The 26743-nt window shown below is 42.4% G+C and overlaps 4 protein-coding genes across 6 annotated transcripts; 2 read left to right on the forward strand and 2 right to left on the reverse strand.

The window, feature by feature from the left end:
• Positions 1-1476: 1476 nt before the first annotated feature.
• On the reverse strand, positions 1477-9764 carry cyp27c1 (cytochrome P450, family 27, subfamily C, polypeptide 1). The gene is made up of 9 exons (XM_068731155.1): positions 9355-9764; positions 8233-8423; positions 7689-7888; positions 7164-7373; positions 6206-6369; positions 3661-3827; positions 3327-3405; positions 2898-3101; positions 1477-2352 (listed from the first exon to the last, which is right to left on the reverse strand). Exons 1-9 carry the CDS (start codon positions 9646-9648, stop codon positions 2233-2235), a joined length of 1629 nt encoding a protein of 542 aa, XP_068587256.1. The 5' UTR covers positions 9649-9764; the 3' UTR covers positions 1477-2232.
• Positions 9765-10919: 1155 nt separating this feature from the next.
• ercc3 (excision repair cross-complementation group 3) lies at positions 10920-17851 on the reverse strand. Of its 2 annotated transcripts, none has more exons than XM_068730937.1 (15): positions 17776-17851; positions 16582-16781; positions 16196-16432; positions 16021-16070; positions 15791-15926; positions 15132-15302; positions 14783-14987; positions 14143-14457; positions 13862-14046; positions 13267-13469; positions 13069-13165; positions 12601-12718; positions 12386-12504; positions 11521-11670; positions 10920-11405 (listed from the first exon to the last, which is right to left on the reverse strand). In XM_068730937.1, exons 1-15 carry the CDS (start codon positions 17777-17779, stop codon positions 11271-11273), a joined length of 2325 nt encoding a protein of 774 aa, XP_068587038.1. In that variant the 5' UTR covers positions 17780-17851; the 3' UTR covers positions 10920-11270. The 2 variants fall into 2 exon arrangements, with proteins under 2 accessions (XP_068587038.1, XP_068587037.1); XM_068730936.1 differs by lacking the exon at positions 17776-17851 and adding an exon at positions 17384-17542.
• A 799-nt stretch (positions 17852-18650) lies between these two features.
• gpalpp1 (GPALPP motifs containing 1) lies at positions 18651-20971 on the forward strand. The gene is made up of 7 exons (XM_068730494.1): positions 18651-18883; positions 19007-19124; positions 19207-19299; positions 19374-19626; positions 19783-19947; positions 20046-20147; positions 20269-20971. The coding sequence occupies exons 1-7, from the start codon at positions 18796-18798 to the stop codon at positions 20485-20487; spliced, it is 1038 nt and encodes a 345-aa protein (XP_068586595.1). The 5' UTR covers positions 18651-18795; the 3' UTR covers positions 20488-20971.
• Positions 20972-21115: 144 nt separating this feature from the next.
• gtf2f2a (general transcription factor IIF, polypeptide 2a) lies at positions 21116-26483 on the forward strand. 2 transcript variants are annotated; one of them, XM_068730636.1, is made up of 9 exons: positions 21116-21255; positions 21549-21622; positions 21916-21940; positions 22142-22280; positions 23471-23530; positions 24714-24795; positions 24928-25027; positions 25354-25497; positions 25741-26483. In XM_068730636.1, exons 1-9 carry the CDS (start codon positions 21190-21192, stop codon positions 25861-25863), a joined length of 813 nt encoding a protein of 270 aa, XP_068586737.1. In that variant the 5' UTR covers positions 21116-21189; the 3' UTR covers positions 25864-26483. The 2 variants fall into 2 exon arrangements, with proteins under 2 accessions (XP_068586737.1, XP_068586738.1); XM_068730637.1 differs by lacking the exon at positions 23471-23530.
• Positions 26484-26743: the final 260 nt, after the last annotated feature.

Here is a 26743-nt window from a genome sequence, read left to right on the forward strand (position 1 = left end):
ACATAATAAATGTCATTAAGTCAAATTTCTGCCACTTTCCCACAGTTGAACGTGAAAAAAACTGGGCACAAACACTGAATTATTTATATGTAATGATTCATTATATTATCAATTTATTTATAAAAAAAAAGGCTTCTTAACCTATTTGGGTGAGTGATACAGGCTATAGTGTTGAACCTATCCAGGGTTATGCAGAGGGTGATTTATCATCATCACATACCATCTGATTGGCTGCCCTGAAATCAATGTTACCATGATGTCAACGGGCAGCAGGCATGGGTAGAAGACGTCTGTAATCTATTAAAAGCAAAGCAATTTGAAGAGTGAAAATGTGTTTTATATGTTATTACTATTGTTAATAAGCGTTGCAATACAGAGCCGTGTTGTGAGCAGAAACATAAGCACCCTGTTTCAGACTGTCGTATTGAAAATGCTAATTAAGTAAATGTTAGCACAGGTCTCGTCTAATTAAAGCACATTAATTAATGATTCGTAAGCTATGGTATGTGATGATGATAAAGCACCCTCTGCATAACCCTGGATTCATTTTTTTTATACAGACCAGAGGATAATCCAGCAAATTTTTATTCATTCATCTATTTGATTTTATGTAGAATAGTTAAAAGTGCAAACAGTAAATAAACTTGAAAGATTTTAGAAGGATAGCTTAGTGGCGTCATTGTCATGACAACAGAGCCAGCAATAAAGTCAGAGTTCAAGGTAAACTATTTTGACAGTCAGACTCATCACAAGTCTCAACACTTGCCTTTTTTAAAATAAATAAATTGATAATATAATGAATCATTACATACTAATAGTTCAGTGTTTGCGCATGGCAGTTTTTTTCACGTTCAATTGTGGGAAAGTGGCAGAAATATGATTTTGTGACAGTAAATTATGTTCATTTATTTATATATTTATATTCATTATTAAAGTTGAATCATGGAACAAGCAGATATTTTTGTGCATGAAATTGCATCGCATGTGTTCATTCAATGCGACAACAACACAGGCCAGGCATTAACCACATTTCATCGGATATCGAACAACGAACTCACACGTAGCTGGACACATTGGCACAAATAGACCAATGAGATTAGGCTAATCTGACATTCATTATACAACGTGAACAATGGCAAATTAATTATACTTCGTGCATGGACCCAAACCATTAACCGCGTTTAAACAGCATCGGCTATCGAAGAACAAACTCACAAGCATCAGTATACATTTGCATGAGCACATAGATACTTAACCCACAAAAACTACAGAGGAAAGATGTATTTTCTTTATTCATCGCATGTTTCCTTTGCTCTGTGTTTTATAGTTTTTTTTAAAAAAATACAATAAGCACTTGCTTTGTAAACCTCGAGCTGTGATACACTGGTGAAACTGACATTTAAAAAAAATATTGTGGATTTAAAGACAGTGACAAAGGACAACATAGCACAATGTTTAAAATATTTTGTTGTTTATTGATCATTTCCCAGTTTCACTGGAACTGCAGTAAAAAAAAGGATAGTGAAAGATACAAGAGCAGATAATTATAAAGACGTAAAAGCTTCCATTTTCTTCCATTCAAACCAGTGTGAACCTTCATAATAGCACAATCCAACGATTAGACTCTTCCCTCGTGCAAAAACTGTTCAGTAACATACATTATCCATCTCAATAAAATCAAAATATCCGCAATGTTGGTAAAATGCTTGTATTCACACATCTTAAAACAAAGCTCATTATATACATACTGTGCCCCTTGAAACAGCTGTACATTCATACCCTTCAACATTCTTAGTGAAGTGCTTTCTCAAACTTAGGAAGGAAACAGCGTGATTATGTATGAACGTTTGTGTACACATTACATACACGTATGCACATTAATATAATCAAAATACAGTTTAAGTTTAAAGATTATAGTTCATTTTCCCACTCACTATTTTGAATAGAATACATGGAAGGTGTAAAAGGCCAAACTTCAATGACTTTCACTACATACAAATAATATGTTTCAAACAGCTTCTATCTTTACATTACTGGTCCAGTACTGTTTTTGTGTCCTCCTCACTAACACACAGGAGACAATTGAGACACTTTGAGTAAAACCTCAATCTCAGATTGGTATCTACAATCTAACAATGGAAGGTGTACTAAAAGCTTAAAAACAAAAAACTAATAATGAATCAGTGCTTTAAAGTAAAACATACAGTACAGTAGAACTTATGGAGTCCAAGTCTAGATCTCCCGGTCGATGAACTGCAGGTGGATGGGGGCAGCAGGGCACAGCAGGCCGTGGGTTTTGGCCTTGACATCGGCGGTGCGAGGAGACATGCAGATGTGGAACTTTTGAATGAGCTGCACAGGTAGCAAAGACACAGAAGTCAATCAGAGTATATGACTTATCGTCTGTGAGTACATTTATATGCGTTTCTCTTGAAGCCAAACATCTTTAGTAGCACAGTTGGGAACTTGTATGCTTGTTCTGGCCATTGAGGTTGGCAGATTAAAAAAAATATTCAGGGAGTGTGTGAGCTATGAGATTTGGGAGAAATAGAAAATCAGAATGATTTTTTTTTTTTTGTACTACACAGACTATAATAATTGTCAATTTTTCAATGATATGACTTAGCAAACCCTGACATCAAAAGCTTTAGTGTTTAAGCTTGCAAATGTCAAAAGCTTGATGGACCTTTAATTAGTATTTAAACGGATTTCTTCAGTATTATCAAAGGATTTGTGTTAGCTGGCTTATATACATTTACGGTTTCTTGCATGCCCATGAGGGCCGAGCACTGTTGTATGCATGAAACGATATAAGAACTTCATTCATTCATACAAGTGGATATTTATAAAACATGTTTGAATACACATTGTGCGTAGCCAAGTGATTAATCCCCTACCCTTGTGAGAGCGAGATGCATCTCTAACTCTGCTACTCTCTTGCCAATGCAGCTCCTGATGCCGTAGCCAAAGGGAATCGAGCCAAAGTTGTCGACACGATCTGTGGAATCTTTCCGTATCCAGCGATCCGGTCGAAAGTCTGAAGCATCGGCAAAGTTCTCTTCCTCAAAAGATGTGGAGTAGTGACAAAGGGCCAACTGAGTCTGGCAAAGTGAGAAAAAAGCTGTCAGTTGTGTAATGAAAACAGCTGGGCTATTGTACATGCATGTGTACAAGAGGGGAAGGGAGAGATGTGTGAGTAATGCAGGATCATGTTACTTCTGGTCCCACTGTAATGTCTTTGGCTTCTCTTATGGTCATGCTTTTTCTTCAGCAACATGCACACTCTAGAGGACTGGCATTTATTATGTCTCCATCAGTCGCCTTACCCCTTTGGGGATGAAGTATCCGCCCACCACCAAGTCATCCTGGGTAATCCGTCCGTTGCCAGGGAGAACTGGAAAAAGCCTGCTCCCAGGGAGGGGTACACAAAGACTGTTATTCAACACCACTATACATTGAACTTCTCCCAAAGTTGAAGTCCAAAAAAATTGGATAAGTAAAAGCCACACACGGAGAAAGTTAATGAAGAAATTAAAGATATGAACATACTGAACAAAGGGAAGGCCCACCTTTTAAAGAATATAAAAGTATTGCTGAGTTGTTTTGAACATTACAAGTGAGGGAAAACCAAAAACGTATAACTATCCACGCAGTCTGCACCTGAGTGTCTCTTTGACCAGCCCTCTGATGAGAGGCAGATGAGGGACATCGTCGGCTGTGGCTACTGCTCCTGGTCCCAGAGTCCTGTTCACTTCCATAAAGATTTGCTGCTGTACATGAGGGTGCCGTGCCAACAGGTAGCTGGCCCAGGACAGGGTGAAGGATGTCTAAGACAATAGAAAAGGATATCTTATTAAAAAAGAAAATCTGTGGTAGACATTACTCTTTGAATGTGTAATACATTAGTATTGTTCATTTGCTCATAAATTAAATTGCTGTGGCGATTTTGCTTTTTCTTTATTGATGTTTTGCAATAGGTTTGACTACAATTGCCAGCTGATACAAGAGTTTCTGTGAAATTGCATAAGTTTTGGGAAACCGTGAGCGGCTTTGAGGGAGAGGGAGCTAATTCCACATGCTGCGAGGACACTCGAGTCCACTCCACCAGCTGCACTCAGAGCTCTTAATCCCTCGACTTACTTCACTCAGCCTTCTCATCCAATTGCACCTTCATTAAAATGCACTCTATTGTTACACATGTTTACAACAGCAGCACTACAGGGTGCAGTCCAAAACCGTAATTAGGATATGCGGAACTGAAAATTAGGATTATTTTCAGTGCGCAGATTAGCTTCAATTCTCAGTATTGAAAATAATCAAAATAATGAGTGGAATTTTAAACCAGTTTCGCCTCTTGCTGTTTTCCTTCCACACACATCTTGTGGTTTCCCTTTGTCCTCAGACGCACCCGGATTTTTATTTCCTCTTTCCTTTTTTGTGACGGCCCTACCAACTTGTTCCTGTATCCCATCTTCTGTTCTCAACTTGTCCTTTTTCTGACTCATAAATCACTGAAAAAGTAATGTCAAAGACATAGGCAGGGGAGCAAATTATATGAACATGTGTCTCATCTTCCTTGTATTCACATCATATCTTTACTCACTGTATCAAATGCCTTGTTACCCCAAACCACATCTTTTTTACCTGGCATCCTGCCTATCTTTCCACCCATGCATTTCATGACATATACTGGTATCAGAGGTCCAGCCTTGTTTTTCCCCCAATCACACTGAATACACCCTCCAGAGGTCAGGATCTCTAACTAACTGATGATCAAAAGAGGCTGTATCCTTGTATAGGCCCCACCATCCTTCTCACTGTTCCATCTCCCACCTCTTCCCCCTGTTCTTCCTCAGACTCTCCCTCCCACCTTTTCATCCCCGTCTCCCCATCTAACCAACTTGCAACCAATCAACCCCGGCTGGGACAGATGCTGGCAACACCTCAGACAAAGCCAGAGAGTAATCATATGACAAAAGCTCATCCAAAAAACGGCTATGAAAGACTGAGGCTTCCCCTGTCTATTCATAACATCTCCTCTTCCAACATCTCTAACATCCATCGTACACCCAACTCATCTTTTCTCCCCCGCTTGTGACGCCAGCACAATCTTTGCGGTTTTATAACAGAGTCACTCTTCCTCAGGCCAACCCCCTTTCCCCCCCCCCCATCTCACCTCTGCCCAGTCTGGGATATAACTCTAGCTGTAGCTAATGTGTCTTGACAGTTCTTGTGTGTGCACAGAGTAAAGGGAAATGCACCACGGGGTCAGGTAATGTCTCAGCTAAATCGACCCCCTACCAGGACGTGGCCGTTACCACAAGTTTAACAAAAACACACACACCCTTTAATCCCTTGGCCCCCAGCTCAGAACAAAACTTTTTACACCCATAATTATCATTAATCTGACAGTACCTCAAACAAATTAGGCAGTAACTGTGCACATGTGCACACAGTATACACAGGAGTGCAGATGCAAACACATACCAGACAAGTGTGAAACAGTTGGAACATCGAGCATTATCGGGCAAAAGATTTTCTAGTTTCAGGAATGTTTTGTTTCAAATATTTTTTGAGAACCTCTTTAACTTTCCGTCTGTTGAATTGTGCTGTGTGGGGGGGCATCTGATGACTCAGTGGGCTGAGACCGTATCACATGTCTCTGCTTCCCTCCAGTGTTTTCCCATTTCTCTATTCTTTAATCTGCCAATTCAAAAAGGTAAAACTTTCCCTCGAAAAAGATACTTCAATGTCATCAAACCAAAAGTGTTATTTTTTTAACAACTGCAATCTAATTAGGTTCTAATGTCGAAACACACGAACACACAACACAGATGTCTGGTGGAGGAGAAAAAAGAAGAAGACAAAAGCTCCCCCTGTGTAGATCTAACAGACAATGACAAATGAAAAGAAACTAAATCTGAGTGAGAACAAGTTTGTCAGTGGGATATTGTGTAACCTCCCGATTCACTGGTCTGACCTGACGCTGGCACAGCCACACAGGCATGGATGTGGCGCCAGAAAACCCAACCCTTGAAACTCAAGACTGAAATAAACACATGTGCGACTCCCAACTCCTCCAACTCCTGCTAAAGAACCTCTACACTCCTCAAACCTCTCTCTGCACATATAATTAAACAAAGACACACACACACACACACACACACACACACACACACACACACACACACACACACACACACACCGTGTCGACCCCAGCCAGTAGCATCTCCGTTAAATTTGCGTAGATCTCCTCCATGGTCATCTCCTTGTTAATGAGCAAGTGTGTGAGCAGTCCCCCCTTCACGTCCTCTCCCTGCTCCAGCTGTGCCTTGATCTCTGCAAGCCTCTTATCAACGTGAAAACGGCCTGGGATCGGACAGAGTAAAACAAGTCGGGATGAATGGAAAGGGGGGAAGGAAGAGGAGGTGAAAGAGGGTAGTGAAGGAAATGGAAAAAAAATAAAAGACCGACAGAGGGGCCCCATACTCCCACTATCCCATTGTAGATCAGCAGAGATTTATATGCAAATCAAAATTCCTTTCTATTGATGCCAGGCTATTTATCTAAAAAAAAAAAGAAAAGAAAAAAAAGTTTGCAAATGCTTAACCAGACCCAGGCTGTACTGTTTGTTTTTAAAAGTACCACAGACAAGCATTATCTAACATATTTACACACTGAAAACAATTTCTAATGATGTTTGGAGGAAGTTATTCTGGAAACATGTGAAGTGGTACTTTAGGTCATACATCTCTCTGCCTCAATTGTTTTTTGGATGGTGCGAAAAAAATCCTATTATGTGTCTTTTAAAACTCAACAACCTCCTTAAAAGCCCTTATAGTCATCCAGATAAAAAGCACAGGAAATCCTGAAGAAGCATTACACTGCTTTTACCATGGAGAGTACTCCTAGGTCTGTGAAAAAAAAGTTGTATAATTTATTTTGTGGCTCTGGAGAAGCTTGGTCAAGTCTGAAAGAAACAACTCCTGATGATGGCATTTGGGCTTAAGGGCTACAAATTAACAACATAAAATGCCATAGCGTCCAGAGTTTTTTGGAACTTTGACCCTTACCAGGGGCCATAAATCAGGTATACATACATACAAGTATACTAAAAAAAAAGTTGTGTTTGTGCCTGTTGAGGTCAATCTGAATACACTTACTGAATTTGAAGAGGCCATCCCAGGAGAGACAGAACTCCTCCCACGGTTTGGGGATGACAGGTCGGAGCCACTTGGGGATGGCCCCGGCATACATGGTTGTCTTGAAGGAGCTGAACATGAGGTGCAGCGCGCCGATGTAGTCTTGGGTTTCCTGGGGAATCTCATTTTCCAAACAGCCTAATCGGGACTCATACAAAATGGCTGCCACACCTGTAAAGACAATGAATAAAGACAGAATTTGAAAATGTTTTTTTCTGTACAGTTGGAAAGCTGCAAGGGTTGATTACCATCACGTGTTCCTGAAGTCTAACTGGAATGTAACACAGATGCATCACAATGTGCACAGGGTTTATTTATCGTTTTCCTGTCTCTTGCCTCTCTGCCATCACCTCTTCCTGCCTAAATTGTGTCCTCTCTGAAGGCCTCACCCCCTCACCCATACCTAACCTGCACCATCCTTTTCAAATCCGCCTTTTTTCAACATCCAATTAATTCACAAACACCCTTTGTGGGGTCTTTACAAACCTTCCATGGCATAATTGAAGAAGAGGTCATTCACATTGAGGACAGTCGCTCCATCAGGCTCCTGGGTGCGCAGAACACAAACTCTCTTGATGAGGTCGTCTACCACTTCGTTCACGTCATCAGAGAAGACTGCTACATCACGGGGACGCATGATGAGCTGCCTGAGCACGCTCCGCATCTTCAGCCAATCTTCCCCCTCACTGGAGAACAGGACACAAGGTGAATCTTTGGCAACCTGTGTGTCGTTTTGTATTAATGCAGGACATTCACAGACGTATTTGGAGGAAACAGATTTGTTTTTCTTAAGAATGATAGCGGTGAAGCTGTTGAAAAGCTAAGGGTATTGATGCCAAAAGAGTTCATATAGAAACAAAAACAGACTATTGAGAAGTAAAAAAGTATGCATATTATGAGTGAGCCAACCCTGGAAATGTAGCCCCAACACAACGTTTCGTGTTATGTCCATCTAAACATGTGGCAATCACACATTTCAGGAGGTCCTTGTCCTCCAGACTCAAAGATCAAAGTTTGAAGGGGGACTCACGCTGAGATGAGGCCAGTGGAACTGCCTATCATGTCTCTGTACTCCTTCCAGGACTCCATGTTTGCTCTCTGAGGGGCCACCCCCTCAGCTCTCAGCACCTCCGCCACCAAGTCACGGTCGGCCACTGAGACCACCAGCTGGGGCCCAAAACGGGATTTGAAAATTTTGCCAAACTTCTTCCTGTGCTCCATCTATAAAGCAGTAGAGACACACAACAACAAATTAGTAGTCACATTTGTTTCTTTTGGAGGAAATCCAGGACTGATTTCACTCCTTTAGACTGAGATATTCTTTATAAAATCAAAATGTAATATAGGATATGTGTATATGCAGATACAGGCTATTAGGTTAAATCTATGATTTAGATCGGAAATGTTAATGTATTTTTGATTGTATCCGATTGAAGCAGATCAAGTCATAATGGTAAAGATGTTATAATGACCTTACTTAAGTTTTCATTTAGTCACCATCACAAGATACCAACTGAATTTGTCTGAATGCTGTAAGGAGTAATGCCAATATTTCAATGGCAAATGTTAATGTTCGCACAGCTGCACCGATGATGATTAAATTAAAACAGAAAGAGGGGTTTATCTAAGCTCATGGTTCTTTTCAGATAAGCCATTACAGTGTGTGTCATTATCAGTTTGGGTCCACTTTTATGAAGATGAGTTGTCCTGATACTACTATAAAGGCAAATGTAACAAAACAGGTACTTATTTTGTATATTGTCTTTGGACGTGTTGTTCATGCTGATTAACACCTAGGCTCGGCTCATTCTATTTTCTTTTACAGCTTTTAAAGATTTTCTCGACAGATTTAGAGATTTAAAGCGACTTACAACAAGATTATTTGCTGTATTGTTTTGGAGCCAACACCTTCAGTGTAGCTTGAAAGTCCCTTGCACACTGCTGTAAAAAGTCGTACCCTGGAGCGGAACGCTGACCTGCGACCAAACTCCTGGTGCACTTTTACGCAACTGTCTGTGCCATTTTACGCATAGGTGGCAAATTTTGCTGACGCTGAGAATACACGGGCTCGCTGCAAAGAGATCACTTTATCTACCATACAAAACGAGACAAAGCACAAAAGAAAGGTAACGTTATATAAGATGGACATTACCTGAATTTCATGAATCCTGCTAAACCCGTCTCTCCAGATGAACTCGACCAAGTTGGATAAGGTGCTGGGTCCAGGCATCTCCTTCAGGGTCATGATTCTGGTTTTCTCGCCGACATCCGCCGCCGGTGTGATCAGTCTGTCAGGCATGGCCTCTTCTCCAGCTGCGGAGATCCCTGAAGCCTCGCTGGCTGCCGACTTGTGCAAGGCGCGTAAAATGAAGACCAGCTGCTTATTCATCCGGTCGCCTTGAAGATTCTTCCAACACGCTGTCGTAAAATGATTCAGGATTGCCATTGTTTGGATACTTTTCGGTGGTTCTGTGCTCCAAAAAAAACGATTTCCAAAGTCTAAAAAACGTCAGAGTTCACCTCTGCAAATGCATGTCCCTGGCACATGCAAACGCACTGACACATTAGGTGAAGTTAGGCGGGATTGTATTATGGAACGCTTTTAAAGGGTCGCTGGTACACCCACTGAAGTGGAAGAGGATTGGATGTTCCCTTCAGAAGAAGGGAGGGATAACTCTGTATTCGGGTGTGGGCGTTTCCCCAAAAAGGCGAATGGGTTCAGTCTTTCATTGCAAAAAAAAGGAGTGCGCTACAATGTGACCAAATATACTTACATCACAGCATCAATCAGCCTGTGCACCAACACACATTGAATGCATGTTAATGGGATTAACGTTGTATTTGGCCAATTTCTATGTTGACATAAATCATAAAACAAAGGACAATTCCCCCACAGTCTAGCTCATTTAATCTCGAGCCACATTCAGATTATGATTGCAAAGAAACGTCTAAATTTGGAGCTCATGGAAGCACGGGATTTATCTTGAAGCTTTCCAAAACATGAGCGGTAGATGTCAGATCCTCAAGTGGAGGTTTAAACCCTGAACTCATCACTGCTTTTGATCTTATGGTGGCTTTTTATCACCTTTCTGATCAATGAAATCACTCAGCTAAATCGGCAATTTTTTGGCTTTCCTTTAAGAGACTGACAATCACAAAATACTTACAAACCATGCATCCATTATTAGGATGTGAATCAGAACACCTCACACTGTGATATATGTGCTTTAGTTGGAAGACCCAATCTCTCTCGCTCCCCATCTCAACAAAGACATTAATTCAACTCTTCATTACTACTTATTGCTCCTTCAATAAGCCTCAAGTTTCCTGAGGACACAAAACGGGGATTAAACCGACCCAGCCAACGAAAGGGCGATTCAGGTTACCGGTCCCTGTGGTAGAGGTGGGTATTTTCACACGCTACACTTTCTTTTCTCAGGTAAATTAAAATAAACTGGTAGACTGTAGTGTCACTATGATTGCTGGCAGGGACACATTTTATATTAAAGCTTTTTTTTTCTCTAGTTACTCCTTTTGACATGTTAAATTGTGCCATGCTTGCGAATGTTAAACACCACTCTATATAACATATAACTTTAAAAATGATTTAAATTTTTTAGGAGATTTAACATTAATTTCAGCCTCCTCCATTTATGGATGTAACGACTTATGATTTGCGAAAACCACACACAAAAAAAACAAAACAAACCAAAGAGCTTTCGTTCTTTTTACGTAACATATTTAGCAACATTTAATGGCGGAAGTTCCAGAACAAAACATATTAAATAACTAACATCAGGAGCAGATTATTGTGATCTGATTATGTGGGTTTAGTCTGTCACGGTTTATTGTGTAAAATGTAGCCAAATTTACAAAAAAAAAAAAAAGTCCAATATCAATGGTTTCCTGCAGTTAACAGTAGATAAGACAAGGGTTATTCCACATAGGGCAAATATCAAGTAGCCATCATACTCCAGTCCATATACATTATTATTGCACCCCAAGTTTGTCCTGTTGCCTTGTTGCAACTCAGTCCGTCTTGAGGTGTCGGGGTGTGAGGCAGTGCTTCTACTTTCTGAAGCGCTTGAACAGAGGATGAATGCCCTTGCCTAATGCGGCTTTGCTGCCTCGATTCTGGTATTCCATGTAGACTGTGTCATCTGCACCTGACATGGAGCTCATGGTTCCTGTTCGCCTTGAGAACTGATTAGGAAGCAGGGGGGGGGGACAAGTGAGAATATTGTTATATACAATAGCACGGTTCAAAGGCAATGAAGTGTACGTTCTTTCTGAGTCCAGGTTTAGCAAAAGTCCTCACCTGTGATCGTCCGCCCACCTCCCCAGCCACCACTTCCTCCTCAGCGTCCAGGTCTGAAGCAGTTAGAACCTTCTGAAGCAGCTGCTGTTGCTCGTCCTTTGAGGAGAACATCAAGTCCTCTTCCTCCATACCTGCCAACGTTGTGATCACCTACCAAAGAAAGGGAACGTGACATCATAGAGACGGTCTTTGTAAGAAGAATGAGGTGTCACGTAAATGAGGACCAACCACTTTTTCTAATTCATAATTCACAAATACATTAAATAGATAGATTTAGGCATTTTGTTATGAACTCTATTCCTCTAAATAAAATTGTGTGGATGCCCATCTACAACCGAACGGGTGGAGTCGATGTAAACTGTCTCTGTGAGCGGAAGATTCCTTTTCTGAATCCGGTTTCTTTTCTGGTTCATTCGTTGTTTTGTCCCTCGAAAGTAAACTCCTGTTGGTTGTTGCCAGAATTACTCAGGTTTCAGTGTTGGTGAGTCTTGGACCACTTCCCACCATACAAGCCTAGCCAGAATGGATCTGATGAAACTAAACACTTTTGGAAACACAATAGCAGGCAATAGATAACAGAAATAGAACAAAGAAAATCTAATTTGTAATGTTTTGGAATTTAAATACACTAACTAACTAAACACTTACAAAAGTTTTAATAATAAGTGAAATAAAGCAGTAGCACCTTTAGATTCTGAGTCTGGTGTGACCTAGCCTGAAGTGTAATTGTTCCAAAGAGGGAGAGCATATGGGCTGTGGCAGAACTGTACAATCTGGTGTATGAACAGGGTCAAATCTGTGGCGCAATCTGAGGGGGAGACACAAATAAGGTGGAATTGTGTGAAGATGACAATGGTGAACAAACCTTAAAGCTGTAACCTTGGTCCACCAGGAACCTCTGCCTCTTGGTGGAGTAAGCCATCTCCTGGGTGTCCTGAGACACCAGTGAGTAGAAGTACGCGTTGTACTCCTCTGCTACCATTCCTAAACAAGCAGACAGTTGGAGGTAGTTAAGCAGCTACGCGTTTCATGCATAGGCAAACAATATCAGCGGTTTCTATTTTCTGCAGACAGACTGACCTTTCTTGGCTCGTAAGACTCTGCCGAGCCTCTGGGCCTCCTGTCTGCGTGATCCACCATGAGAGGAGATCTGGATCAGAACATTGGCTTCTGGCAGGTCAAATGAGGTGTCTCCAACCTGTTTGTATAAGGACACGCTTCTGATTTTACATCCTTTTGTTTCAGAATGGGGTAAATGTCTGGAAGAACAAGCCAGCAGAATACTTTTTTTTTCTTCTTTTTTTTTTAAAGGGTTGGAAGCATTACTGTAATATCATTTCAATCAGATGTACTTGTTAGCGTCCATATAAACACACTGAGGGACAGAAGAACCCCTACACAGTCCAGCAGCAGTGCAGAGACGAGACAAATGAATGACACTCAATCAGTTGACTAACACAGTGGTATGCCACCTGCTGTCCACAAAGGGGCACATATTACATATATCATATCACATAGAGGAAATCAGTAATAGTTTGATCGGTCTACCTTGGAGATGAAAATGGTGTTGACCTTGGGGTTGAGCTTGAAGTTCAGTAAAATCTGCATTCGTTCCCCCTGAGAGGTTGGACCATAGATGTAAGGCCTGGAGAGGGAAATCACAACAGAATTACAAACCTTGAGGAATCGTATCTGAACAAGGCAGTTCACTGAACCATTTCGAAACGCCGCTCTTGCTGTACTCACTTGTTGAGGCGAATGGCGTATTCCTTCAGGGCAAACACGTTGTCAGCGAAGACCATAATCTTGTCATTGCGCCGCTCGTGGAACTGAATGAGAAACTGGCAAGCGCGGAACTTATTGGGGTTCATCGTATAGAACAGGATGCGCTTCTTCGTCTTGATGGCCACATACTCTCTGTAAAACTCCGGAGACATCGGGCACCACACCTGAAGCGCAGACATGGGTACATTGTTCAGATAGCGTCATCAAAGTGGAACATGCTCAATTGTACTTGTCATGTTGAGCCATGGTCAAATATCATTGAGTCGTGTGACGTGAAGGTTCATATAACCGCAATGTTCTGCTCTTCGACATATCTTGGTTCATAGAGACATTATTTATTATTTGGTAGCTGCATCTCCGGGTCCAACTCTAGTACATGAGATACACCAACACAAATGATTCAACTTGTTGCACATTGCTCCACACAACTCGGCAAGCTGACTGACTTTACTCATCATCCATCAAAGAGAAGAGCACTCCATCAACGCTGACTGGTTATAAATACGACGTGTATGTCCCTTTGTCTAAATGTATTGTATAATACCGCAAGACTCACCTCTGCACACTGGACTTTGGCAATGTAGCCATTGTTCTGCAATTCCATCCAGTTGGCCTCAAATAGTTTGGGCCCAATCAGGAAGTTCAGGTCCACGATCTTGTCGTCTTCCCTGACCAGTGTGGCAGTGAGCCCCATTTTGCAATGTGCCTGGACAATGGTCAGAACCCGACGAAACATCTTGGCTACAGAGAAAGCGCAAAATGATTATGTTAACATGTAGATCAATCTCACTGTATTAGGTGTCAAATATGGAAAACTGATGCGCGATGACAGCTCACCGGGGATAGTGTGCACCTCATCCAGGATAATGAGCCCCCACTCCTGGCTCCGCATCCACTCCATGACTCTCTCCGCCTCCCAGGAGCGCTTGGTGGTGTGACCCAGCATGGAGTAGGTGCTGATGGCCACCGAGCAGCCGATGGGCTTGTCCTTGGCGTCGGAGGTGAAGCGGCAGATCTGAGAGTCGTCGATGGTGGACCACATCTTGAACTGAGCCTTCCACTGCTCCACCGACACCGAGGAGTTCCCCAACACCAGGCAGCGCTTGCGCACTGTGCAGGCCGCCGTCACGCCCACCAGGGATTTGCCCGCTCCTGGAAAGCAAAGAGATCAAATATTCAGACATTTTTACACACAGGATACCAATAGAAATTCATGCGTTTTGTTGAGGGGTGTACGCCAACATTAAGATGAAAGAAAAATCAGCCAAGTTCAGCAGTCAATCCCTTGTTTATAATGGGCTAAGCAAACATTTTAAACATTTGATATCATATATTATTACTTCATATTCCAGTTCTACCATTTTTACCATTTTAAGACTGTATATTTCTATTGTGACTAAATGCTTTGGGGGTGTCCTTTCTGTTTTGTCACTCAATGTTCCGTCCTCCATCGATTACAGTGAACCAGCCGTCTCACCGCAGGGCAGCACGATGACCCCAGAGCGAGCGCGTCCGTTCCCAAACATCTTGCGCAAACTCTTTTCCTGATAGGGCCGCAACACGGCAGTGGGCTTCAGGTCTATGTTGATGTCCGGGTTGACTGTGTCGTTGCGAAAGTCGTACTCGGCCAGGAGGGGGTACTCCATCTGAATGCAGCGCTTCTGCAGCTCTTCGATCATCTCCTACACCAGATCAGAGAAGATCCGTTCAGGGTAGGGCGGAAAAATACGATTCTAAACATAAATGTAATGAATGCCAGCAGTAATGTAAAAATGATTTAGTAGCAAACAAGCAAAAGAAAAAAAGAACAGGATTCTGAAGCGTACCTGGCGGATCTCAAAAGACACGGTCTGAGTCTCTTCTTCCTCCTCTTCTTCTTTATCCATCTGCTCGTAGTAGCTGAAGATGTCCTCGGGGACCTGCTGGGTTGAAGTCTGTCCATCGCCGGGCTGCTGCGAGGTAGAAGTTCCCCCCCTTTCTTCAATAGACTTGGAAATCTTTGAGGAGACACAAAGGGACTTTGTCAGTTCATGAACAGGACAACGGTTACTTCTGTTGGCCTCTACGGGGACATTTCCGAAACACGACGCAACTTATTGCTTTCTAATTAGATGGCATCATGATTGACAGGTTGGAAAAAAAAAACCTAAAGAGCCTGAAACGACTGTTACGTTCCAGCATCACAAGACATCCTTCCTCACGTAACACTATTTTGTTCAAATACGTGCATAATCCCATTTCACACGCAGGTTTGAATCTCTTGGTTGTGCATCACGATGCACTATAGTGCATCACTACATCACACGCATCTAAATGATCAGGGGTCACGCCCATAATGGATCATTGTAAATCTTCTTTGGTGGAAGATTAGGAAAGTTACGGTTGAAAGTTTTTTTTGTAAATCTTTATTCCAAATTGAAAACAGCCATAAAATCCTTTATTTATGGTAGTGTGTGAGTATTAAAAGGGCTTTTGCATGGCATACCAGTGACTTGCTCTGGACGACTTCAGTAATAAGCTCAGTGTCCGCTCCGTCTGCAGTGCGGAGACGGCAGTCGCGGATCACGTTGTCCTGCAGAAGCCGCTGGATCACATCGGGGAAGGCGCTCTCCACAAAATACCTGATGGTAGACAATGGGCGCAGTTTAAGAAGAGCGCTGGCGGGATGATTAACGATGCAAAGACAGAAAGGAAAGGTTGCTGAAGTGACTTTACCTGTTGTGCTTGAGCACCAGCTTGACTTTACCGTAGCTCATCGTGCAGAGCTGAGAGAAGGAAAGGGATTAAATGCAACGACGAAATAACCACATTAGCACGCCTGGCGTTCAACATAACACGTACATGAATTGTCCTCTTCTCTAAAAAGCACAAGACACTCTCTCATTCAGACCTTAATGAACTGCACGATTCCATCCGGCACAGACGTCTTGCTGAGCTTCTGCAGGTATTCTACGATATCGGAGGTCTGCAGCCCCACACTGACAGCTGCGTACAGGGAATAAGCCGTCAGCTTGTACTCATGGACATGGTTGGGCCGGCACACCGGCTCGGCAATGGCCACCATGAAATCCTGAGCGTACTTGTACACTGGTGAGAAGGCTTCCAGGAAGATGTGTCCATCTGGAGCCTGGAGGAGAGAGGAATTGGGGGGGGGGGGGGGGGGGGGGGGGGGAGGATGAGAAAACAAAACAAATAGAATCTGCTTAAAATATTGCAAAATCAGGAAGAGGACCACGAGTTTTAAGTGAGGAATTCAACCATCCAAACACGTCTTACCACCCAGAGGGGGCGTGAAGAGTGATCATTCTTTAACAGCATCTGAACGCGGTAGTCTTTGGCGCCATACTCGTCCAGTTTCGTGCTGGACTCTTCCACATGTTTCCCTGCAGCAGCAGGTATGGCCTCCTGAGACTCGCTGCCCACTACCTCTTCTTCCTCTTCTTCCTCCTCGTAGAAACGCTTCTTGGACTTCTTGTCTGTAAGACCATAAAGCACGAGTTAGAAAAACATTTGCGGTAATAGAGGTGGACAAATAACAGAAATGTATCAATGTGAATTATCTTGTTTTTAGCACACTCAATATAACCGCAAGCTCATGGTGTGTAAGTATTCCTATTAAAACCCAGCGGTTTCTTATGTTTTTTGCTATACAAGATGACGGAATATTCTTCCTTTACTAACGTTACAGCTTGTTCTGTTCTATAACTATTTGACCGTTTTGCTAGCATGTGATGCGTTTTAACATTAGAGCACACAGGTATATGTCACTGTGTTTGAGCGAATAAAGAAGCTACTTTATTACACACGCATTTCAGTTTCGAAATATACATTTAGGCTGCGTTTTATACTCTTCACAGTTTGACAGATATCACTTAGCGTCGCACTCTTTCACTACAACTGCTACCGTCTAACATGATGGAAGGAGGCGTTCAAGGACTCCAAAAGCAAAGCTACAGTGTGCTCAGCAGTACACTTCAGGGACATGCGAGTTTCAGTCCACAATTATCCTCAACTTTCAGCTCGCCACAGTGAGCTAACAGTGAACTAGGTTACACCGGAGCAATGATTAGCAACTCACCCCGAGCTCCTTTATCTTTTTTACCCATTTTACAAATTCTTGAATAGGCGATTTCTTTCAAAACATGACAGACATGTCTTCATAATCTGTCTGTATCCTCCGGAAAGTCCACAAAAATGCATTAGCTATGTGACGACATGTTGCTACGACACAATACCAGTGTCGAGTGCACCAAAATAAGGTAGACACCATACTTCTGGTCTCAACCTTCAAAATAAAGTCTTCATTTGAGAAGCACTAACATTGTGGGGATATATACTTTAGGGGGTGTTTTCAGTTTTTCCTAAATTAATTTTGAGCAATATTTTTACATAATAATTTGTTTAAGCACAAATAAGACCATGTATTTATGTATTTATTAATTTACAGTATGGTACAATACTTTCACATACTCATCGGCACATGCAGGAGAAAACATCCCGCCTCAGTGATTTTGGTCAGATGATTGGCCTGAAGATCAGCAAAAAGAAAACAGAAGTGATGACTCTGAACATTCCAAATCCTTCACCAATTCAGGTTAACGGAGAAGATCTTCCCAAAACTGAGTTCACATATTTGGGCAGCAGATAAAGACATCAAGAATCATCTTAAAAAGGCAAGGAATGCTTTCAAAGTACTGAATAACATATGGAGGTCACAGCAGTACCATCAAGACTAAACTCAAATTGTATCAGAGCTGTGTTTCATCCACCCTACTGTATGGTTCTGAATGCTGGAGAATGACACAAAAAGACCTCAACAGACTATCAACCTTCCACACCAAGAGTTTAAGACGAATACTGCACAATTTATGGCCAAACACCATTTCAAATGAAGAACTATATGACAAATGCCAACAAGAATGCATGGAGACCATCCTAATGAGAAGACGATGGAGATGAATATGGACATGTGTTGAGAAAAGACCCTGCTGATATCACAAGAACAGACTTACATTGGACACCAGACGGGAAAAGAAAAAGAAGGCATTACAAATATAGAGAAGTATTCTGAAATACTAGCTGTAGAGGTATACCGTATTATCCAGTATTAGAAAAGAGACATTAACCAAACATACTGACATGTTAAATGACAGATTATTTAACTGTATTCATCCCAATTAATTGGTGTAATTAATGCACATCAAAAGGGTAGATGAACGCATGTCTAAAAATAACAAGCAACATTCTCAGGATACGGTATAATAGTGTATCAAATAAAACACATTTAATGTCTGGGACTTTTATTCTTGCAGCACAGTAGCAGTTTATTTCAGCTAACTTGACTCCACTGGTTTACTGTTTACTTCCTGGGTGAAAGGTTAAATTCGTCCTTCGAGGTTTCTCTTGTCTACGGGGCCGCCTTTTCTTTTTTCTTTATTTCAAACTTTAATAGAAATTGCTGACTGAGTAAGTTAGTCATCCGTGTCGAGTATGTCGTCTGATAAACCGATCGGACCTGCTGCACCCCGGATGTTTAGAAAGGAAGAGAGCGATGAAGACTCTGATAGTGATGATGGATGTAAGTAACGTTTGAGGGTGAAATACCGCCCTCGCTTTGGATTAAATGCTGCATAAACCAGTAAGGTTCTCCGCATGTTGCTCCGTCCATGGTTCGTTAACGTGTGTTTGTTTTCCGTCGTAGTCTCTGGCCCCGCTTTGCCTCCCGGCTTTAAACGGGGAGAACCGTCGAGCTCCTCGGATGACAGTGAACAGGAGGTGTCGACCAAAAGAGCTAAAACCGAACACACAGCTGCAGAAAAGTAGTTTCATTAATGGCCTAGAAGTTATAGAAATGTATGCCTCAACAAACCAAACGGTAACGTGCGTTTTGTTTTCCAACAGGGTGGTGAACACAAAGGTCCCAGAAACAGACGATGGTTATTTTGGACCAGCCTTACCGCCAGGATTCAGGAAACAACAGAGTTCACCAGAAAGGTGGGCGAATGAATGGTATGTGTTGTGGATGAACGGTCAAATGCGGAAGCTGTAACTGCGTGGTGTTACCTCAGGCCACCTGTGTTGGGACCAGCTTTGCCTCCTGGGTTCCGCAGAGCGGCATATGAAAACGACGATGATGATGGTGGTGAAGATGGAGAGGATTTCCCAGGGCCTGCTCTTCCCCCTGGCTACCAGGCGGAGTCCTCCAGCAGCGAGGACGAGGACGTGATTGGACCCATGCCGCCCACAGGGCCTGTTGAAGACTCTGTGGCTCTGGACTTTGAGCGCAGAGCGCGCAGGATGAAAGACAAGCTGACGGGAGACGTGAGTCCTCAAGGAGTGAAATGCCATAGAAAAACACATTTAAAACAAAAGCTCCTGCGCAAGGGTGTCCCGTTCATTTTCTTATGTCTTTTTAAAGTGTTCCTCCTCCTCCTCTGCTGTCTGACTTTGTCCCTGTGTGTCTTTCTGTGTGAACAGGACACTCCTGAGGTGGTGTCCAGAGAAACATGGATGACCGAGCTCCCGCCAGAACTGCAGCACATCGGCTTGGGGGCTCGGACCTTCAAGAAGAAGTCGGGTCCAGAGAACAAGGATCGCTCTATGTGGACGGATACGCCAGCAGACAGAGAGCGCAAGATCGCGGTATTTAATCCAAAAATAACTTATCCTTATATATTAAACATTGTGTAGTTTATATATATTACCTCCCTGCATTTCATCGGTTTATTGTTGACCAATAGGAACGCCTTGAGAAAAAGAGGAAGGGTGAGGCGGAGGAAGAAGATGTCCCACAAGTCTCCCAGAAGGACGTGGAAATGGCAGAGAAAGTGTCTAAGTATAACGTACGTGGTGTTACCTCCGCATCCTTTCATCCTACATGTCTCCATGTTGAATCAATGCCAGGTGTAATTGTTCACATTAAACTCTGGACTAAAGTTTCTCTACCCGCCCCCCTGTTATCAGGGGAGTAAACGCGCTGAGTCTCTGGTGAAGATGCACACAAAGAAGATGAAGGAAAAAGCAAAGGAGAAGGCCGACAAACCAGTGGAGAGGCGAGTATTCGATCGGGATGAAGACCTGCAGGTCAACCGCTTTGATGAAGCGCAGAAGCAGCGGCTGCTGAAGAAATCTCAGGAACTGAACACACGATTCTCCCACAGCAGGGACCGAATGTTCCTGTGACAAATTGACCAAAAATTTAAGAAACGGCAGACCGCCATTTACAGTGTGGCTGTTGAATTTTTCATACAGGTTTTGTAAAAATATGGACTATGTTTGTACGGATTCTCATGTGTTTACCCAAATGGGGAATTGAATTTAGCTCAACTGGACTAAGCGGTCTGTTCAAGACATAGCAGACATGGCCATTTATAGGAGTCCGTGTCACTGACTGGGCGCAAAGTTAATGTTTTAAACGGATTCAAGCTATTATAAAGCAGCAGCCAGTGGAGCTTGCATTTGTTTTCCAGTAGACACTGCATTATTTGACAGAAATGCTGAAATAAATGACATATTTTACCTACATTGATATACAGTGATTGATTTTGTGAAAAACGTTTTGTACTGCATACATTGCTGTTAAATGGATTACGTTGAATACTCTTACATGTGTCCAATACATTGATTTGCATTTTTATTAGGTCCATTAAAAAATGTTCAAACCTTTTATATGTTTAATTCTTATCCATTCATTATTATTTATGAACGTTAGTTTGAGGAATAAACTGCACACTTGGTCAAAAGTGAAGAAGCTACACACTGATATGAACCTTCGGAGTTGCCATACTTTGCCATTCTTCTTCTACGCATGCGTGTGGTGTGCGCTAATTTACAGTCTAGCGTAATCTAACGGTTGTTAAACTATCAGAAGCATCATTTTAAAACATGTCAGAGAAAGGAGAAGTGGATTTAACTGGTGCCAAGCAGAACACGGGTGTATGGCTTGTAAAGGTGCGTATATACCTTTTAATAAAAATAGGATAATGTATGAATTTAAACTGAGCTAAGGCTAACAGCAATGTAGCTTAGCATTGCCCGTTACGATCGACTGTAGCACTGTGTTGTAATTCATTAGCTAATTGTTAGTTAGCTAGCTATAATAAACTGGTCACAACTACTCATCACAAGATTATTGTTTTGACCACATAAACGGATAATTCTTACATTGAAGATAATAACTAAAGGCTCCATCGTCAAGGTATGAAACCAACCCGCTTAAAATATACCAATGTTTCTTTATGCAGGTTCCTAAATATCTCTCTCAGCAGTGGGCGAAAGCGACGGGCAGAGGAGACGTCGGGAAACTCCGAATATGCAAGTGTGTAAAACAACTGAACATCAATGACGTAACGGAAGCTTCGTTTATGTGTGCCTCTGAGTTTAAACCAAGTGATAGCAGTCATTGAACTACACGAGACAAGTCATATGGAAGGGGAAACGATACATTGTGTGCTGATGAAGGATGAAACAATAGTGTTGTTAAATGGTAATACAAGCAATGTTATTGTTATTCTACTACTATACTACTGATACATTGGAAATTAAATGTAATACTATGTTAATCCTGCCAATGAATGAATTCTAATTCTGCTCATTATGTTGATCTCTAAGGAAAGGAAACCAAGGAAAAGCAGAGGTAAGAGGATGATTGAAAGCTGTACCATGCATGATGATAGTCATCCTTATGCTGTAGCACACACACACAATAATCTATAGTTATACGCCATAGTCTGCACTGGGGAAACATGAACTTGTTTATAAAGGCTAAATAGATGTGCAATCCGCTATCAGATTCTTCTGTGACGTTTCCTTGGTTGATGATTTAATCTCTTCTCAGGTGTCCTTCACTTTGAATGAGGAGCTGACTGTGATCGAGGGCATAGAGGACAAGACGGTGTCGGCGCCTCGCGACCATCCGTTCACCATGCAGACAGTGGGGGGTCAGACGTTGGCGGTCTTCACCGAGACTTCATCGGGTGAGCTTCTGTTTTTTAATGTCGAGCCCGAGCGTTTGCTGTGAGTGCATCTGTTGCAAGACGAGACACCCGTTACAGACCTTAAGTCAAATGTTGTGCGATGCGACTGACCTGAGGTAAGTTCTGTGCGATCGGGTGGAGGCGCCCGTCCTGCTGCTCTTCGTACAGCTGGCTGTCTTTTCCCCTTTGCCTGCCCTGCTTGTCTCTGTGTGTCGTGAACTCTCCACACAGTGTTTTCCTGGAGTGTGAGGTTGTCCACAGACAGAGTACACATAAGAAATGTACTGTTCACAAGTGGATAAGTGAACACTCAATGGAAAACGGAAGAGAGCTGGTCTGCTGGAAATGTGTCTGATCTGTGCTTCCATTTCTATGTCTGATGGAAATCTAGTTTCCGTGTTTGATCTTATGTCGGTCATTTGTTTGTGCTTTTGATCTTTTTCAGTCCACTGCCAATCATCTCAGTAGACTGGATCTGTGATCAGTCACAACGGCCCCACTCACTATTAATGTAACATAGAACAGATCAAGATCAACACGCATCATTGCTGAATTTGGAGTTGATTTTAGTTTGTGCATGTTTTTTTTTTTTTGTTTGGTTTGAATTTCACCAGCCCTGTCTGCCCTCTTAATGTGCTGTCGTTGTGTTGTTGCTCTGGCTGCACACGTGATTTTTTTTTTTTAATTTAGCATTATATCCGACTTATTATGACTTATTTTTTTAACAGCGACCTGGCCAGTAAGGCAGTGGTTAAAGAAAGCTGGTCATCGTTAGACATCACAACTTATGAAATTAAGTTTATTAACAGAAAAGAGGAGAGAGAGGTAACTGCTGCTGCATTTTCCAAATTGCAATTAAGTGTTTATTACCTTTAATTGCTGCTTTGGTGACATGCAGTGTTCTCATGTTTGGGGCTCAGTATCTGTGCAGCCCTGTCGTGGATGTGTGTTTGTGGCGGTACAGGGTCTCCGTGCTCGCTTTTTGTTTGTGAGGGCAGGCTTGCTTCGCTCATGCACACACGCGTTGTGTGTACTCTCCCGAAATGACGCCGAGACGCTCTGTGTGATTTAAACGTTTTTTGGTGTGCAACTAAACCCTGGGTGTGGTTCTTTGTTGTTCGATCCCCTTCTTCCTCCGTCTGCCATCCCCTGTATGTTCATGTTTACCAACCCTCCCTCCCTTCCTGTAGGCCAGTCAGAAGAAAGATCTGATGGCAGCAGCTCAGTTTCGGGGGCGGGGGCAGGTCCAGGTGAGTCCTACGTTTCGCCAGCGAGTGACAAAGTTGCACCACTGGGAGTCAGACACAGAGAGTGTCTGTTATTTATTTTCGTTAATAAATAGCGTATCACAACAGCAACCCATACACATGCTTTGGAAGATGCATGTGTTGGTACCAAAGCCGTAGACACATTGTCCTCATGTGGAGCACGGTTTTGCCCTGAAGCATCACACAGGCTTCTTCTCCTTTTGAGCATAAATTGCACAATTCACATGAAGCTTCTGCACTTCGTTTGCACCATCTTGATTGGAGGATGGAGAAGAGTCTGTGGTCTTCTTGCTGGCGGTGATGGTTGTAATACCGGTCCAGTTGTGACATTGTGTTGGCAAAGAGAATTAATATCTTGACTGTTTCTAAATGTTAGTTTAGATCTATTTTATGTACATTAGCACGCTTCCTTCTAAACTACAGGTAAATGAGCCACCTGGGATGATTTTCAATGAGGCGTTGTTAATGATTTGTGGAGTTAATACTCAGTGTTCAAGTAGATTAGCATCACCTTTCCATCGGTGAGACTTCTAAAGCTGTTGTTTACGAGACAAACTGTCCCTGGTTACCCCTAAAACCGGGAAGAACAAAGCTACCGCTGACTTCCGATTAGTTTATTTGCATACTAAGTAGGTATATAAATGTACAATAGCGTATTAAAAAAAATGATGTTCAGTTATTGTCATTAATACTGATCAGAGACTTAATTACAGCATAGAACAGTGTCATTTGGCATAAACCCTGGCGCTGGCTCAAACGTTTCACATTCAGTGAGTGAGCCGTGTGTGTGTGCGTGTGCGTGTGCGTGTGCGTGTGTGTGTGTGTGTGTGTGTGTGTGTGTGTGTGTGTGTGTGTGTGTGTGTGTGCCAGGGTTGGCTGGTTTGTTGTAGTCCCGTTATGATGAGTGGAGTTACAGTATCTGAGTAATTAAAGCACAATTGTGGAGTTTCTGAAACCCTCGATCGCTCTGACATCCTCTTAACCTGTAGGAGAGATTCAGGACTGAGTTCCATTCATATGAATAGGAGCGTATTCATTCATTATCCAGTCAGTCATTCAGTGTCTGCTTCCATCGCCTCTCTGTGGAACCGATCACCCTGCCTCACTTATGCACTGAACATGAAAAACTCTTTATTTGTTGTTGATTAGCTGTGCTCTCTTTCAGATAAAATCGCCCTGGAGGGAGTGGTAGTGCAGAGAGCAGAGTGCAGACCTGCTGTCAGTGAAAGCTATATGAGGCTGAAGAGGTGAGCCTTTATTACTGTCAGTATGTTAAGAGCCTGAAGCTTCTTAATGTAATGCATTGCATCGTGTCATGCAGGTGTTACTCAGTGTACACAGCGTATGTCGTGCATTAGTAACTGTCGTCGTCCTAACAGGTTGCAAATTGAAGAGTTGGCCAAACCCGTCAGGCTGTCCCAGCAGTTGGATAGAGTCGTCACCAGCAACTACAAACCGGTGGCCAACCATACTTACAATGTAAGAAATGCGTCCTATACAGGGTTGTCTCGTGTCATTCATCTTAACATGTAACCTGCACATAAATAGTTTAGTGGTGCTTCGGGAGAAGCACATGGAAATCATGTATATTGTTTGTTTGTTGATGACCCTAGGTAGCACATTTCTAGTCTTTCCACATTTATATATATATATATATATATATATATATATATATATATATAAATGAATGGATACTAAAGAGGAGAAAACATGTAGCATTCTTTAGAAATGACAACTGACTTGTAATGTTGGCTGCAGGCCCGCATGTGTCTCCTGATCTCTGACTGTGTTACTTTTTGCCACAGCTCGAGTACGAGCGGAAAAAGAAGGAGGAGGGCAAGAGGGCCAGACTAGACAAGCAGCAGGTGTTGGACATGTTGTTTTCTGCTTTTGAAAAGCATCAGTACTACAACATCAAAGACCTGGTGGACATCACCAAACAGCCTGTGGTAAGACTCCACACCGAACAGCCTGTTTATACGGAGTTCAGTGCGTTTTACTCACTGAAGAAACAATTACATCAGAGTCATTAAGACTCAGCACGACCAGGGGGCGGGGTTTGTCGGCTTGGTCCAGATCAATATTTCGTGTTTTTTCTTGTGAGAATTGTTGATGAAATGATCTTATTATAGCTTTGGTTCACAGAGATTGAGAGCATTATATTCATCTTTTCCCGTTTTTTCCTCTCTCAGATCTACTTGAAGGAAATCTTGCGTGACATTGGCATCTACAATGTGAAGGGAACGCACAAGAACACCTGGGAGCTCAAACCAGAATACCGACATTACCAAGGCGAGGAAAAGACTGACGAATAGTTTCTGACCCCCCCACCCCCACCCGATACACCGCCTCTTATTTTGATAGGGGCGGTGTTCCTCCCAAACGGGGCCTCTGTTGGCCTCCTGATTTCCAAATATCAGGTCAAAGCAACACTGGATGATGAGGTCAACCACAGGGAGAGGTCGTTGTTCCTCTTATTTTGTAGGAGACAGGAAGAAACTGCAAGGGGAAACTAATTCAAGCGTCTTGCTCATGTGTGCGCCGTCTCTTCTGGATGTGTCACAGCTTCTGCACACCGAGGCCTCAGTGTATGGATTCAGTTCTACTCATCAGAGGCTCAGGACTTAGTATTTTACAGAGCAAAGGATGCATTTATGAATGCTGTTTCTTGGCATTGTATTATTTTTAATGTGGCACAAGGGTGCAGAGGTAAAGGGTTTGATGGTTAGATAATAAACGTGAGGATAAAGGATGTGACAGGTAATAGCTCTCACTGCTAACTTTACATGTGGAGGCAGTTTGTTTTTATAGACTTTTTTTAATTTTATTTTGTGTTGACAGAATTTTCAGACCGGCACCAATGCTGCAAGTCTTTCCTACAGCTGCACTGTTTTTAATTGGAGTGACTTGTGCAATAAAAGTTTTTCCAACATGATCTTTGTACGACAGCAGCAGCAGCATGGCACTTCTACATATATGCAAATTGTGCAACTATGGAAAACAGTTAACCAGCCTCTGCAGGTTTGTCCTACAGCTCAGTTTTTCCATTTGGTTTAAACCCGTTTGATTAATTGCGCCATTAATCGATTACTTTGTACTTCGCCAACTGCTCAATTTAGATAGATAGTAACTTTATTGATCCCGCGAGGGGCAATTATTTTGTTACAAGCAGCAATAGGTTCCAGGTATAAAATT

The sequence above is a fragment of the Cebidichthys violaceus genome, unplaced genomic scaffold (assembly GCF_023349555.1).
Source record: "Cebidichthys violaceus isolate CVI_PGR_0920_01 unplaced genomic scaffold, fCebVio1.0.p SCAF_5, whole genome shotgun sequence".
NCBI classification, from domain to species: domain Eukaryota; kingdom Metazoa; phylum Chordata; class Actinopteri; order Perciformes; family Stichaeidae; genus Cebidichthys; species Cebidichthys violaceus.